Raw genomic sequence first — 16,835 nt, forward strand, 5'->3', positions numbered from 1 at the left:
AATTGATCCTTGCCTTAATATAGAAGTCCCAACTCTTTCCTCGTTTCGATGAACTCCCCCAAACGATGATATTTGTAAGTTGGCCAGAAATCAGTACGTAGAACATTACTTCCGAACTTAACAAAATAACGTTCCAATTTCATTGATTTATTCAAATGGGCAGATATCACTTCAATTTGGAGACTTAAAAGACAGAAACATTTTTCATCCACAAAAGCTTTGGAAATTTATAATCCTTAAATTTTCAAACTCAATTTCTTCCACAACTGGAATTATACATACAACCTAGATTTACCCATTACAATTTTTCCAACATTAATCCCGTTACAAATGTATAATAATTCCATGCAAAATGTCAGCTTGCACAAAATGCAAGTTTTGAAGAATCATATGAACCAATCAAATTGTTGCAAAGCCCAGTAAAATGACTAATTATACGTTGGAGTTCAAACGGACAAGATGAGCACCGGTTGGAGTCACGTAAAGCTGATCAGATCACCTTGCTCGATAAAGTCTCAAAGGTAGAGTCACCATTGCCAGCTGAATATATAGAAAATAAAAGGTAATGTTAGTAGGTATCATGCTTTTCTGGGTTAAATTACAATTGAATTACTCACCCATGGCCTTGGAGTTCTAAGATCAGATTTGGGATATAATTTGGCCAATTCTGACTGAAAGCTGATAACTATAGAGACCTGGAACTCCACCGAGAAGGACCTGCATAAAAATCAACCAAATTCTGGTCCTTAATTTTAGCAAAGATGGACACGTGAAATACAGACATACTTTCAAATTTAATGAAGGAATATGAAATTACTAAATTTGAAGAGGAAAAAAAGAAGTGAGTTTATAGTCCTATGACAGTTATTGGAAGGGCAGGGAACCAGTCATTGTATCATTGGAAAACCCGTGTCCACTGAGAAAGATAAATTATGAAATACAATTAGGGGTGTATTCGGTCCGGATATGGCTCGGATATGATACTTATCATATACATGTCTGCTTACCCATCTTAAATACGGATACGGATATATCTCGGTAAGAAAAATTCATATCCATATCCACTAAAATCGGATATGCATGCGGATGCAAAATGGATATGAGAAAACTAGATACTATTGAAAAAAATATAGTTCATATGATACAAAAGAGTTCATTAATAGGTTCATTATATTTGAAAAGCTAATATTAGACATGTTGATAATCAAAATTAACCTTAAATCCATAATCTAAAGATTAAAACTATCGTAACAGTATGACTAAATATGTATTCGGATATTTTGAATATGGATCCGGATATTTCACTACAAAATCATATCCGTAACCATATTCTATCGGTTATAGATTTGAGTAACCATATTCGTATCCTAACGGATACGGTCACGGATACTTTCTCGGATACGGATACGGTTTAGTACCCCTAAATACAATCCTCAAATAAACATATTGAATAAAAACTTTGGATTATATATAATGGGCAAAGGCCATATGACAATATTCACAAGAGCTAGAGAAGAACCCTTTGAACTTTGAACCACTCTTTACTTAGCGATAGTAGACAACCGCTCAAAACATAGCCAATAGCTCCCTCATTGTGAAGGTTGAAAGGCGAAAAGACTAGTTCAAAGCTGAAAGCCATTCTTTTTTAGATACACAAGAAAATCTGTTTCAAATAGAAATAATAATAATAATAAATTAGAGTAGTTAGTTAGACTAATCTCCTTATCATATTTGGTACTACATAATCCAATAAACTAAACCATATAATATTAGGTTGCCCACTTTATCTTAGTTAAATCTTCCTCATAAATTGTTTTAACCCACACTCTAGGCTCCAACTGAATTATTGCACTGAATCAGATACTTTCCAATTTAAACTGTTATATCCCCTTATTTAAACACAAATAGAAACTTAGACCAGTACCAAAAATTTCATCCCAAATTCAACAATAGGGAGAATAAAATTCAAAATACCACCCAATATTTTTGAAAATGATACATCCATACTCAATGGCGAAGCCAGGAAATTCATCAAGGGGGTCCCAAATTTTTATTTTCGTAATTGATTAGCATCTAAAGATCATTACGTTATAAGACTTTTATATCATATTTCCAATGAAAACATAGTATTTACAATAAAACTCTTCTTGCTTTTATTTCTTGAAACCGTTACATTACATCTTCCTCGTCAATGTTATAAATTATATCTCTTTTAATATAAGGCGGATGAGGCTAGAGAACGCTGAATGACAATGACGGCGGATGAGGTTCGGTGGAGGCCAGATGAGGGCAGAGGAGGACAGACAAGTGTGGATGAGAGTGGAGGAGGACAAACAAGGATGAAGGCAGAGGAGGCGAGATGAAGCCAAAGGAGGCCAGAGATGGATGGAGAAGACTCGATTGTGCACGGTCACAACAGGAGGACAATTGAATGAAAAAAATAAAAGTCTCGCCAATAGATCACTGGAGAAAAGAAAAAGGGTTCTCTTCTGTTGGAGGGTTTTTCGTTTTAAACTCTATAGTTTAAAAATCCTACCTAGCACTCCCTATTACCTTTTTTTAAGGATCCAAGGGGAGGCCAGCGCTCTTGGGCCCTATATGGCTCCGCCCCTGTTGCAGATCAAGTGGTAATAGCTGATATGTTATCATTTTTACGACTTAATATTATTTTAGCCCCATGACACTGTCAATTAGGTTCAGTAGCGTCTAACTCAAGTGCATTAACATTACCAATTATACCTGATTGGGGGGGGAGAGGGCGGGCGCGGGTAGGTATTGGCTGTCTCAATTAAAAAAAACAAATATATCTCTATGTGTAAGTATTTGCTTCTTCTTTATATTGAGGGAGGGGAGAAAGGAGAACATGCTTGCCACTGCGAAAGTGAAAACCTAAGAAGCTTGAATATAGACGCGAGACACAGGTATGTCACACATGGATATAGACACTGGATACATCACTTCCTTAAATAGGACATAGTACACAGGGACATGTGACGTAATATTAAAATATTTATTTAGAAAGAGTTAATGTTACATGGGCCTATAAACATATTTGATGCACCCAAAAGTCTCGACAATATTTCTAGTAATATCATACGGTACATATTTTAATCTAGGATACTTACAAGACACTCCCTAGACCTGTGTTCTACATTTCTTGTACACTTTCTTATAACTATAGTTTAACATATTTATTTACTTTATAATTATAGTTTAACTTATTTATTTACTTACATTTATAGTTCACCACTATACTTTAATTGAAAGAGACCAACAAATATTGAGTGTATTAAAGCTATCATAAGTTATGATATGTTCAAAACCAAAAGATGACATACGTCGCCGTCATCTTCTAGAAAGTTAAGAGTAACATTTGAATGACTGGGAGATGATGGTTTCTAACATGAGTGTCAGTCTTTTTCATAACCTGGTCAATTTCAAAATAGAATTTTTCCTGTTACACATCATATAGGTAATTTTGATAATGGAGAAACCATGTCCTAGAAAATATTTCTTTTAATTACTTTAAATTTTTTCCAATGCCAACTTTCTTTTATTTCAGGAAAGTGAATGATTGGAAAGTTAGCATGGCATGACTAATGTGTCACTTACTTTAGTAGTCTACTTTGCTTTTTTCTCCTCGAGAAGGAAGTTTCGACTTCGAAAGTGGAAATATGGAAGGGCAAGGACATGATCGATAATCTTCCCACCAGTGTTGTGAACTTATCTGAGCAGCAGACCCCTAACTGTACTTTGAAGGTAAAACTTCTAACTTTATCCATCTCCACCAGTGTTTTGTGAACTTAAAGGTCATCCTTCACATGGTCCCACATTAGAACTTCCCTTATTGCATTATTGGGCTTGATGGAAAACATAAACCACTAACAACGACTTTTCCGAATTTTCATTTATACATTTCAGAATCAGATATTTGATTGTCTTTACAAAGGCACAGAATGTACAATGCAAGACAATTCAGAATATTTACTTAGTCAAGTTCAACATGAATGAATGTGCAATTGATTCAGTGACCGAAATTACAAAAAGGACTAGTTCAACAGAAACTTAAGACCTAACATTAATTCAACTACATATATTACAGATTTGGCTAAAATCAGTATGGTAAAATTATAATAACTGCATTGAACACAGTGTCATCTTCTAAACAAAAACATCTGAAGTATACTTGAAATGTTGGAGACGCTTACCCAGCTAACACTGTTGGGCACACCAGAAGACGAGGAAGTAAAACAAAGATTGGAAGAGTCATAGATCGACAAACATCTCCATCAGCTATCTGACACACAAATGAAGTTAGTTGCAGAATTAGAAGTCATTATGATGTTGCAGAATTAGAACTCATTATGAAGTATGCTACAAAAGAAAGACATAAAGCTTGCATCTTACTTGTGTTGTCTGGACAACTGATGCATCAGAAATAATTCTCTCTCCTGCAAGAATCGATTCAACACGAAGTAACTGTATGTCAATAGATTTTATTGGAACCGCAGAAGTTTCAACAGTGAGCTCTCCACTAAGGGGATCTGCCAAAGAACACTGTGTTGAGATTTTCCCCGTGACGCAGAAATGGCCTGCCCAAAATATTATGTCATTAATCCAAAGACACCTGAGGCGTACAATAGTAATGTAAGATGACGTAATAGTACAACCAAAATGCAACTGTTTCTCGGTGAGTACATGTGACTTCTCAAAATGGAAAATTAAGGAAGACAAAGGTATCAGAAAGCAGTAAAAAAGAAAGGCTTGATCTTGAATAAGAGATGAATAAACACCCATTTCAAGTTTTCATCCGCTAGGAGAAGTATAACCAAAGTATATACAGGGGGAAATTAATGTATTTAGAAAATAGCCAGGATGGCATCCAAAGGTGACAGCAGGACTTTGGTAAGAGATTCTGAAAATAGATGATATATAGGAAGACAACAATTCCAAGATTATTTTGCTAAAAGTTATATGATGATTTCAAGCAGTAAACACTAAAAATGTTCTTAGGCAGCTTATGTGCAAGATAATATATTCAAACTTATGAATTGCTATTCCTTTTCAGAGTTCTTATGAATTGCATAAGTATACTCCTAACAATGAGAATTGCACAATAGAATGAGTCTCTAATATTTTTCCAACAGACTAGTTCCAAAAGCAGTAACTAATGTTATAGGCACAAGCTAATTAAAATTTTAACATATGCAAAATATTGGATCTTCTCATACCACGCATGTCTTCATAATTACCTCAGGAAAAGAGAATTCAATAATATTTCATATGTATAAGCAAACGTGCACATTACATATCCAGGATATGTACAATAAATAATGGAATGTTCTAGCATATGACGTTAGTAAGAAGCAAAGAAAGGGAGAGGGAAGAAAAAGAATGAGAAGAAGGAAATTGAGGTGTAGACAAAATGTGTGTGACGGAGAGAAGAGAGAGTGAGAAACTAAGGGCTCAATGAAATAAGAAAGTGAGAGATAGTAAAGAACTCATATGACATGAGAGAGAGGGAGAGAGGGAGAGGGAGAGAAGAGAGAGTGAGAGACCAAGGGCTTGATGAAATAAGAAAGTGAGAGATAGAAGAGAACTCATATGACGGGGGATAGGGAGACTCAGAAAGTTGTAAAAAACAGGAGGAAAGACGATGAGATAGAGAGAGGTTTAGTTAAAATCTACATTCAAAAGGATTACTCGCTATGGTATTTTAGTCAAAACACATAAAATTAATGGTGACAACATTAAAGTTATTCACTTATTTACAAATAACCCAGATTAGGAGAATATCGCATGCTTAATTAACAAATAAATTTTCATTAACAAAACGAATCAGCTGATTATGAAGCAAGCTCATTCCAATTTTATATCCAAATAACCATAGCAAGTGGAACACTGAAAGAGAGCATCAAGACACCTATTTGAAGTTCAGGGAGCAATTGATGTTTCTGGGTATCCTGAGTAATGTAAAAGGTAACCAGTTCGGGTGAAGCTGATGACACCAAGAGACTCGCTGCAAGCATGTATTATGTCAAAGTTAGTACTGGAGATAAGAGAAGTAATAGATGTTAATGAAAACAATAAAATAGTCTTTACCATTGTCATTTTCAACTATAAACTCAACAGTGGCAGATAAGGATTTATGTAGGTAACCTCTTGTTATATCTGCAGTAATTAGATACTATGGCTGAAGAATTAGACACCATTACACATATTAATGTTGAAGAACATATTAATTTCATGCTGCAAAACTGTGAAACAAAAGTAAAGCTTGAATATACTATGGCAGTTCTTAAACTAAGATCCTTATAGTGAAGATATATTACCTGGATACTAATATTCCCACCATGGAATGTCTCATAGATTCTCCCGCGATTGTCAATATCTTCTGAGCTCAAGACGAAGGAAAATGGAACCTGGCATCAGAGATACATGATCGACCACTCTTGTTAAAGATAGGTATGACTCATACATTAAGCAGGATACAGTTTTGATAAGAAAACGAAATCAGTTGACCGGAAAACTTCTAAAATTGATTAGTGTGCGGAATTATTTGGATTTCCTACATATGAGGGTAATAATTTTGCGTAATATGGGATTACTTGGGTCCTGCAGTGTTTTAAAAAAGCAGCAAAAAGCCCGCTTAAGCTGCCGCTTAAGCGTTTTATGCCCTTAGCCACTTTCCCATCAAAAAAACCTGCTTAAAAGCAGATGCAAAACGAAAAGCAGCTCAAAAACGGGTTTTTGCTAGGGTTAGGGAGAGAGAAAGAGGCAGAATGGGGTTAGAATAATTGTTTTTTGTTAGGTATAGGGTTATAGAGAGAGATATAAAGGCATGGGGAGGGGAACGGTATCACTATGACCCATGGGCTAGGGGAGAAGATTGAAAAGACGAGGAAAATATATGCAAAAAAACTTATTAAAAAGAATAAATAATGATTTTTTGCAGTGGGGGGTATTTTCATCATTTTTTATCACGTGCTATGCACATAGGAAATTTTGTTCAGTGTTATGGGACCTTTTTAGAAGCTTTTTCTGTATCTCAAGATAGGACAGACTTTAGGGAGCTTATGTGAAATTCATCCCAATTTATAGGTATATGCAGCACAGGCGACTCCAGCTATCAGAAGAGAGAAAAAGGATTGAAGGAACGAATGAATGACCTTTGACCAAAAGGTGTATTTGCGAGTAGTATTGCAATTGCAAGAAAAAAAAACTACCTCAATAATCTTCTTTGAGTAAGATTCTATTGTTTTCTTAAGTCACTCAATGATATAATTTCACCATGTTTTATTAATTTAATGCTTTATTAACTTAATGCAAAAACATAAATTATATATTGAACATAAAAATATAAAAATAAAATCATTCCATCCTATTGAGAACTTCTAGTTTTCATGTAGATGGCCATAAGAGTACAGGGGATAATAATTTGGATAGTTTCTAACAAGCATACCAGAACATTAAGTCTTGGGTAATATGTTACCCCCTTGTATTCCATGATCTCTTTTTTTCTTTATTTTTGTTTCCCAATGGAGGAGGATTTCTTGGAAGTTATCAAATAATATTGTAAGAATGATGTTTAAGTTAATAATCAAAGAAAATAAGCATAATAACACAGACCAAACAATCTATTGATACAAACTAACTGAATATATAACAAGATGTATGACAAAAATCAAATTTCACTGATGCACAAAGTAGATGGCACATATACAATTGAGACAAACAAGTTAAAGACAAGCAAATCAAAAAAAAAGAAGCATTCCTATTTTCTAATACGAATCTAGTAAACGTGAGAGATTGGTACCTCCGTCTTACCAGGGCCTAACCTTCCAGCTGGTGCAGTAACATCGATGCTTCTTTTGCTGAGCATCAAAGCAAGCTGATCAGAATAGTTGTCAAAATTTTGATCTCGAGAATAAAGTAGTTTCAATCATTTAAGTTAGAAGATTCCTACTACTTCACTTTTTTGTAGAGGCAGAATCTAGTTGTTTACTCTTTGCAGACATTAGATTTTATAAAACATAGGGCGAAGGGGGTCTTGATAATTAGTTATTTAACCCGACATTTCACAATCCACTCAAGCTGGCATATATCTATATATAACCTACTATATATAATGATATATATAATAATATTATAGTATATATATATTATTATAGGGAGAAGTGTTCCTAAGGTGACGCCTTAGATACATCATATTAATACTAAATATCATACACTAATATATACTATATATACGTATATTACCTATACAGATATATATATATAACTATAACTACCTATCATATATATATAATACAGTAGAAACTTGTGTCCAAACACAACTAAGTGGATACGTAATAGTGGTCCACCACTTTATATCCACTCATTTAACATATACAAAAGTCAACTTCATATCATGCCAGTCACCCTAGGAAACATCTAAGGGGTTAAAAAGCTCTAGTGCCATGCTCCACTTAAGCGTGGACCACCAAGTTTTGCTCCTATACATATCATAATATACTATATATATATACTATACTGATATATATACCTATATATACGGCAGTTGGGTTGTGCGACTTGGGGGGATTCAGGTTGAGAAGGAAAGAGGGGAGGGTATTTTGTATGTTGAGCAACCAAATTGCAAGATTTGAGAGATTAGCACATAAGTCTTGAAGATTTGAGGGACTAATATGAATATCTAAATAGCCCAATTCAATAGAGCCCAAATCCAAAACACATCCTTCAAAGCCCACGTGAATACTTTGCCACTATGCTTTCACAAAAGACAAAATCAAGCCAAATTTTGGTTTCGAAAGCACCAGGTTTGTTCTCTTTATCCTTCTTTACCTTGTTTTATTTCCAGTGATTCAGTGAAACCAAAAGAAAAGAAAATAGCTTCTTTGATTCACCCTCCACCTTCGTCAATAGTCGTTCTGCATCTGTATCATATGCATTTACATATTTTGCTCCCTATAAAATTACTATTAGCAAACTAATCATCTGTACTTGTTTTGTTTACAATTTGCCTTTGGCTCAAAGGTGGCTCTACCACTGGTTTATATCTCCATGTGAATACATTATGTCACATTAAGCACAAAATAAAATAACCCCAGGACCTCTGTCCACTATCTATAACAGCAATCCTCTGGATTTTTGCCAATTCGAAAATAATCAGATACAAAATGGTTTATATTATCAAGAATATTTGGGTCGTCTAGAACAACTCTCCATTGCAGGTTTCTTATGTAAACAAAAAAGATTACTAGGTTTTGAACTCTAAACCTACTTTAAGGGGTAGTAGTCTGGTAGCATTCCAAGGAATAGAGGATTTACTTAGGGATGCAAATGTATCAGGAATCAGGATAAATCCAAACAGATATGCATCCGTATTTGAGTTGGACACAAATTTGTATATCAAAATCCAAATCTGGATAGTTACAAATCCCAATCCGGATATCTTATACCATTTAAAACCGGATATGAATACAGATCTGGTTTTTGTTCGAAAACCAGATTCAAATTTGGTATCCGGTTATTCTCGTATTATGAATGGGTGCACTGAGTTGACACCCACACTTCCCTAAAGACTCGTGAAGTGGCAATGTTTTTGAGAAAATATGTGACTTGATGAGATGCAAAGCGTCACACATACAAGTCACATAAAAGAGATAAAGAAACAAAATCATCATTATTGTATACGATTGTACAGTGGATGCTAGTATGAATCCTTTATGTTTTACTTTCTGATAAGACATTATGCAGGTACCCGACAAAACCTTTACCAATACACTTTTAGGAAAAGATTTTTTTTATCTTAAACATTAAGTTTCTTTAATTATTTTTAATTTTTTAACAATACTAAGTCGGGTGATGTCACTATATGCAACTCTGATAACTTCAAATTTGATTATATGTAAGATTTCAAGTTATGCTTGTAGCTATTTAATACAACATCAAAGGAATTAAATTCAATTTATGCTCACATTTGGACCATATCTGTTTTTTCCTTATTTTTTGAATGACATCCATATTTGTTGCTCTCGTATTTGATCCGTATCCATTTCCGACTATGGAGAATATGGATTTTTTTGTTATAGAAGTGTATCTATATTCGTATCCATATCTGAAACTCATAAAAGGGTATGGATATGATAAATGGAATATCGATCTGTATCCTCAGAACCATTTGCATCCCTAGGTTAACTGCCCAAATCATGATGAGCAGTGGGACCCAATGTGATTTCCTAATAGGTTCCAGATTGCATGCTCCATCCAAGCAGAAAGAGTTCCCCGACTGAGAAAAAGGAAGTTGCAATTTCAAGCGCCGAATCAAGGTTGACTCGACTAACAAAACGTCAATGATGGGTTCCAAAAGGCGATGGAAATCCCTGTAGCTGTGTAAGCATAAGCCCTCACTTTTCTCGCTTCTAGAGCAAGGGGAGATCTAATAGCGGGTAAGGCCAATCTAAATGGACTGTTGAAAGGTCCCCTAACTCTATGAATCGGTATGAAAATTTAGATCTTAAAGTGCTCTGTGCCACGATTACCTAAAGAATACTAAATTCCTAGCTAAGATTTCCACTAGAGGAGGGTCAGAGACAGACCTTCTTGATTTTTTTTTTTCTTTGGATTGCTTTTGGAAGAAAAAGAAAAAAAAATTGGTGGTGGGAAGGGGGTCTGGGAGTAGCGAGCAGCGCGTTGGGGTTGGGTAGCATACTAATGGTAACTCATAGGATAAGTTTAAAACAAAACAATAAAGCAGAGAAAGAAGCATTACTTATCCAAATTCAATATATTCTAATACTACATCTTTCATTGTAAGACTTCAGAAATGTAGAAGTAACATGGAGTATTCGCTCTTAATAATGGTGTATGGTACTAATACAGGGTGAAGATTTGAAGATACAGGACAACCAAGGCACATGGCAAATCCATAATCATTTCAGAACATGCAATGTCCACCATTGTTTTTATTATAAGTATGAATAATACAACCATCTATGTCTATTGATTTAGGCTTTTAATCATATAAAAAGGAGTGCAAATTACTATTAGGAAAGAAGATGAAAAGCTGATAACGTATTGCATTTTGATGGAATTTGTATATATTTTCAGGAAGAGAACGAATAAAAATAATGAATTCCCCACTTATATTTGTGATTAACAAATCAAAACAAAAATATGAAACAAGTCATAAGCATCATACCATTAACACGATTTTCTCAGAAAATACTTCTAACTGAAAAATTGTTTACATGCTACTTATAGCTAGTCATGCTAGACTTCACATAATTAATACATGGATAAAGAAAATGGATCACTCATGCTAAATAAAGAAGTTATCAAAGGCATGGAAACATAGTCAACAGAAATGATTGCTTTTCATTTTTAAAATAAAAGCTTAAGGACAACACACAGCAAAGGCAAGGCCTATGGATCCCAATTGAAGAAATATGACAAGGAATTCAGGCTATTATCAAATAATCAGAGAGCAGAGGGTCTGATTAAAAAAAAGATTCAAATGACCTAAAGGATCTAGGGAAATAACTCCTTGCAGGTTATTTAACAGATGAGGGATCAATCAGCAAAAAGAAATAGGACAGAAATTGATTTCCATTTGGAGTGACATATCTCTAGAAAGATAACTACAAACTAAGGTAGGCGTCGACGGTCACTCCTGTAGGTCCCTGGCCCTTACCCAAACTTGTGGAGCATGGAAAAGGACCTCATACATGGTTATTCCTATGTATCTAGAATCCTTATGTGAATCAAATAATTTAGGCCTATTTGGCTCTAAAGAAATATAAATCATAGTTATCCTTAAGTTGTAGTTAGAAGTTTGTAAGTTGTACTCTGCAATCATCACAACACAGATTTCCAAATTGTAGTTTCACTTCTTTGCAGTCTGTTTGGATGCCAAATGGATTTATGTCCAAGATGGAGTTGAATGAAAAGAGGATATGTTGAGCTAGGGAGACATGAAAGAGAGGGAGACGTAAAGAAAAGGGAAGGAGAGTGCTCCTTAGTTTCTCGCACATATTCCAGAGTTTAAAGAAGAATTTAGGGCGTGTTTGGATTTCAAGGGGGTTAAGGGAAGTTAAGGGAAACTAGGTGAGAGAAGAGAAGGGAAGGGAAGGGAGTTCCCTTCCCCTTAAGTTAAGGGAAACTAGGTGAGAGAAGAGAAGGGAAGGGAAGGGAGTTCCCTTCCCCTTGGTTACACCCCAATTTGGGGGGTAACAAATTTTATACTATTAAGGGGTGAACTAAGGGGAACTAGGGTGAATAACTTCACCTCCTAAATGTTCCCAAACAAGGTGAATGGTTCCCCTAACTTCCCTTCTCCCTTATTCCCCTCAATCCAAACAAGCCATTAATCTGGCTTTAACTTGGTGGTAAACCCCACAATTTATTGAACTATGAATAATGACCAAACACACCTTTAGTGAACTTTTTATATTCCAATAGACCTTATTTCCCAACTATTTATCCTTTGCTTCACATTCTCTATTCACTCAGTTTTCATTCTTTACTCTTTCTATAATAGAAAAAAACCTTTTTATCTTCACTATATTCTCCAAGCTCAAATTCCCCATGAGAAGGAACTTGCTTCCATTAGTGTTCAACTCTGTTCACATGGCTAATTCTTTGTTACAAGAAATAATAAGCCATTAGTTTTTCTACTTGTACGGAACATTCGATTAAGGAATGAGCTCAGAATATCAAAATATGTTCATACATATACAATTATGGGCTTTAGAGAGACAAATATAATTTTATTTAGGGTAAATTAAACAAAATTCTGCTAGAGTTTGCATGGTCCACAGAAAACCATCCTAAGGCTTCAAAAATAAAAGGCCCTTTGTTTCAAAGTCCATGAAGTTCAATGTGGACACAAAACATGGTCATAGAATAAGTCAATTATCTCTACCACCGCATCAACATGTAAATGATCATGGTTGTATCAAAAAATAATGACTGTTCGGCTAGAAACCAAAACTGAGGAGTAATGTATCACTTTTAAACTTTAGGGGATTTATTGTGATTCCGACAAACATTAAGACAATACAATGTCATTTGCCCTTTTAGTTTAGAACCAATTTTTTTACATGAATGAAATTTAGTAATTTCTGGATATGTTCGAATAATTTGATAGAGATGTAAAGGCAACTCACAGGATAGAGATGGGCTTCACCACACTGTAAAGCGACTCGATCACCCCAGTAACCCCACCTCGAACCTTTTACCAAAATACCCATATACAGGAAACAAATTAATCCCCAACATTTGGTTAAGTAAACAGAACATAAGCCAAGGGGTTGTTTACAAAATCACCTGCAGATTGACGGTGCCGGTGGCTGTGACGAGGATTTTATGGTAGGAGATTGCGGAGGAGGAGTTTGTGATGATCTTGCCTTCGATTGACTCCTGAAACAAGATTTTGGCATCAAACTTGAGAAAGAGAGAGATGAGTGAAGAGCTCGAAGAAGGGCTTACTCCTGGGCGATAGATGCGACTCGGACGAGAAAGCTTCACTTCGATCTCCCCGAGGGGGGGGGGGAGCGCCGACGAGGGGGAAGAGAGTGAGGTAGAACTTTTAGAATTTTGGATTTGGATTTTTTTTTCAGAGGCAAGTTGAAGAAACCCAAATTTGTGTTGTGTTTAATACTTGGGATTTTACATATAGCATTTCTTTTTCATTTTTCGGTTATTGACGTGTATATCTTAAATCTCAGACATCATTTAAGGGCTAATTTGACTAACCTCCGGGGCATTTTCACATAACCCCTAAACTTTATTTAACCCTTCCAGGTTCTCATAATCCCCCGATCCGGTGTGAAAAAAGCCTTTAAACTTTTCACACCGGATCTCCTATATATGGTATAATTTATAAATAAATAAAATTTCTTTGTGAAGGAAAAAAACTTAAATTCTAGGGGATGAAGTTCATTGCACGTAACTGACAAAAAGACACATTTTGAGATTTTTTTTTTTTACTCAATAAAGTTTTACTTATTTGCTAATTACAAATAGGAAGAGTAGAGCACTGTTTGGCAACAAGAGATTGTGTTTTATCTAAGAGATTGTGCCTTATTGACTTGGTCAATAAGCTAGTAGAGCTGTTTGGTGACAAAAAATAAGAGGAGATTATTTTGAAGATTGTGTCTTTTGCAAGTAGCTTTTGGAAAGCTAACTCAAGTAGCGTTTGTATTTGGGAATGAGCTGTTAATTTTTTTTCTTCCGTTTTTGCTCCTAATAATTCTAATTTTATATCAATAATATAACATGTCCTTTTTAGTCATTTAATAAATTTAAGCTAGTTGTACAGCTACTTTTGCCAAACAGCTCTAGTCAATCAGCTAGCTACACAGCTATCAGCTTTCAGCTACAATTTCGCAGCTTTCAGCTAGCTTAACAGCTTTCAGCTATAATCTCACAGTTTTCAGCTAGTTTTGCCAAACAGAGCCTAGATGAGGTGAAAACTTTTTTTTTTTTTTTTTTTTGAAAAGGATGAGGTGAAACTTAAAGAGGGTTACATAAAATAAATAAAATTCAAGAGAGTTATGCGAAATTAACCCCCATCCTAAGATTGCAATATTGTATACATACCGGTCTACAACACGAAAGTATTTCTTTCCTCAATAAAAAACATAAATGATTCATATTCAAGTTGGTAATTCTCGAAAACTCAGAAAAATAAACAAACAAACCCAAATGCCAAGAGTTATTAGACATAAAACAAACAACCATGAGAACGAGGAAATGCATATATTTACCATTTTAAAACTTGTTCAACGAACCAAAATATATGCTGCTAAGTATCTCTCGGTAAGCTACAGCTTTTAAAAACAACAAAAACTACAAGTCGTCAAAATTTATTCCTAATCCTCTCAAACATGGCCTCAGAAAAATTACAGAATCTGCCCTTTATATATGACTGGCACGCTAGTCTGTATCCAACACTGGCGGAAGAACAACAAAAGAACCCTGGCTAGTTATACAGAACTAGTTGAGAGGCTTTCAAGCAAAAACTTTCCATGCGTATGCAAGAAAACCTATCTTTACCCCCATGAAATTTCTTAGAAATCAACAAAATATCGCGATCCTAATGTCGAAGGCTTCCTTAGTGAAATTTCACACAGCTGCAGGTAGAGCTGCCTGCATCTTTGCAGTCTTGGCCTTTAACCTCTCCATAAATTTTGGGTTAGCTCTAAGTCGATCTTTGACATAAGCATTCCTCGCTTCTTCCACCAATTTATCAGCTTTCATTGCGTCTTCAATCAGTGCGTAGAGAGTCCTCAAACAGTCCTTCCTGTTCTCCTCTCGGTGTTCAAACCTTGCAACAAAGAAAGATCGTCTAAGTACATGTACTTTCTTTCTGCATGCACTCCAAAAGCCCATGGAACACATCCACATTCAAACATTTAAGTAATCGACAAAAAGAAGAGTGGTCCATCTTTTATGAAAGCCATACAATAAATTATGAAAAAGAAACATAACAGACCATGGCTGCTAATTTGCAACAAAATAAAAATCCAATTAAGAAATGTATTCTCAGCCCCTTGAACTGTTGATGATTTTTGAACCTGTCGCCAATTAGTTGAACCAAGAAATGCTTTTCATTTTTTTCGAATTTTCTCTCACGTCTCGGTATTATATTTGTATCCAACACTTCCTATTTCTACCCATAAAGTCACTACTTACAGTTGCATATAGTAATAATTACTTATTTACACATATAAAAGCAGGGGGCCTATAAGAGATTCATATAAATAACAGCACTTTACCAGCTCATTTAAAAAAACAGCTTTAAAGAAATTCATTTAAAACTCAAAAGACCAAAGAAAATTTTTCTGGAATTCTAAAGATTGGGAATCTTATTCGAAGACAAACTATTATAAGGAACCAAGAAAAATGACCATTTCAAACATAATAAGCACCAAAAGGGAGGGAGGTTTACACATTCAATCATTTAGTAATGGTAATTCTGGCAGTAGCATGAAATTCCAAAAAGCTGAAGTAAAAAATGCATATTTTTTATGGAACATATCGTACTAGGGAGTGAGGTGTACATTTTCCATCGTTTCTTGATGGTGATCATCGTAGTTGTATGAAAGCTCTAAAAGCTGAAGATAAATAAAATTGCCTCTCTCTTAGTCAAGTTTTTATAGCGCTGGACGACCTTAAAATCAATCTAAACATCACAACAGGCGAGGAAGAGGAAAACAAAAATCAGGACACAAAAATTAAGCACATGCGTTTTATAAAAATAGGTGTGCATTTATAATGTGAAATTCAACATACCTTTCGCTAGTAATTGTGAGCTCATCTCTACCAGGATGATAACGTTTTCCAACTACCTCCCGTAGCCGTTTGAAAGCATATCCTGAAAGCTCCAGCTCTTTTACAGTCACCGACAGTTTAACTTTTCTGTTCTTTGGATGCCAGGCATCACCACCAGGACCAAAAACAACACGTGATTCCCACCTCAAGATTGGACCCTCACCCGGAGGATCATCCAATTTTACATTCTTGTCGTGTTCAACAAGTTCATCTTCTTCAGGGGGCTTCTCTGCTTCCATTAGCTCAGCACATTCCATAACCACTTGATCTTCAAACTCCTTGAATAAGTCATAAGCTTTCTCAGGTTCTATCTCTCCTCTTTCGCACATGTCACCTAACTCGTTAAACTTGGCTTCAACCTTCTTCTTTGTCTCATCTGAAAGTATGTGACACGTTGAAAACATCAGAAGTCAACCTTAGAAGTTCAATTATTACAAGCTAAAGTTGACAAATCCAAATCACAGAATCCAAATCACAGATATCAAAGCAATGAAAAA

At 35.2% G+C, this 16,835-nt stretch overlaps 2 protein-coding genes across 2 annotated transcripts in view; both read right to left on the reverse strand.

Annotated features, from left to right (window-relative positions):
• On the reverse strand, window positions 224-13,769 carry LOC109840497 (Down syndrome critical region protein 3 homolog). The gene is made up of 12 exons (XM_020409171.1): window positions 13,759-13,769; window positions 13,492-13,588; window positions 13,330-13,422; window positions 13,170-13,234; window positions 7,817-7,874; window positions 6,333-6,422; window positions 6,103-6,187; window positions 5,924-6,019; window positions 4,408-4,592; window positions 4,209-4,297; window positions 618-717; window positions 224-540 (listed from the first exon to the last, which is right to left on the reverse strand). Exons 1-12 carry the CDS (start codon window positions 13,767-13,769, stop codon window positions 496-498), a joined length of 1,014 nt encoding a protein of 337 aa, XP_020264760.1. The 3' UTR covers window positions 224-495.
• Window positions 14,745-16,835, reverse strand: part of LOC109829195 — a 7,534-nt gene continuing 5,443 nt past the window's right edge. Inside the window, exons 2-3 of the mRNA XM_020396342.1 lie at window positions 16,300-16,714; window positions 14,745-15,331 (exon numbers count right to left, since the gene is read on the reverse strand). Of these exons, the coding sequence (XP_020251931.1) occupies window positions 15,130-15,331; window positions 16,300-16,714 (617 nt within the window). The 3' untranslated portion in view covers window positions 14,745-15,129. The remainder of the gene's footprint in view (window positions 15,332-16,299; window positions 16,715-16,835) is intronic.

The sequence above is a fragment of the Asparagus officinalis genome, chromosome 1, assembly GCF_001876935.1.
Source record: "Asparagus officinalis chromosome 1, Aspof.V1, whole genome shotgun sequence".
NCBI lineage: Eukaryota > Viridiplantae > Streptophyta > Magnoliopsida > Asparagales > Asparagaceae > Asparagus > Asparagus officinalis.

What these genes read in the sequence shown, in the direction of transcription:
- LOC109840497 (XM_020409171.1), bottom strand. An exon ending in GTGAAGCCCATCTCTATCCT is followed by an intron (nt 7,875 to 13,169) that starts GTGAGTTGCCTT and finishes TTTGATGCTCAG; the next exon opens with CAAAAGAAGCATCGATGTTA. An exon ending in TGCCCAACAGTGTTAGCTGG is followed by an intron (nt 718 to 4,208) that starts GTAAGCGTCTCC and finishes ATTTTTATGCAG; the next exon opens with GTCCTTCTCGGTGGAGTTCC.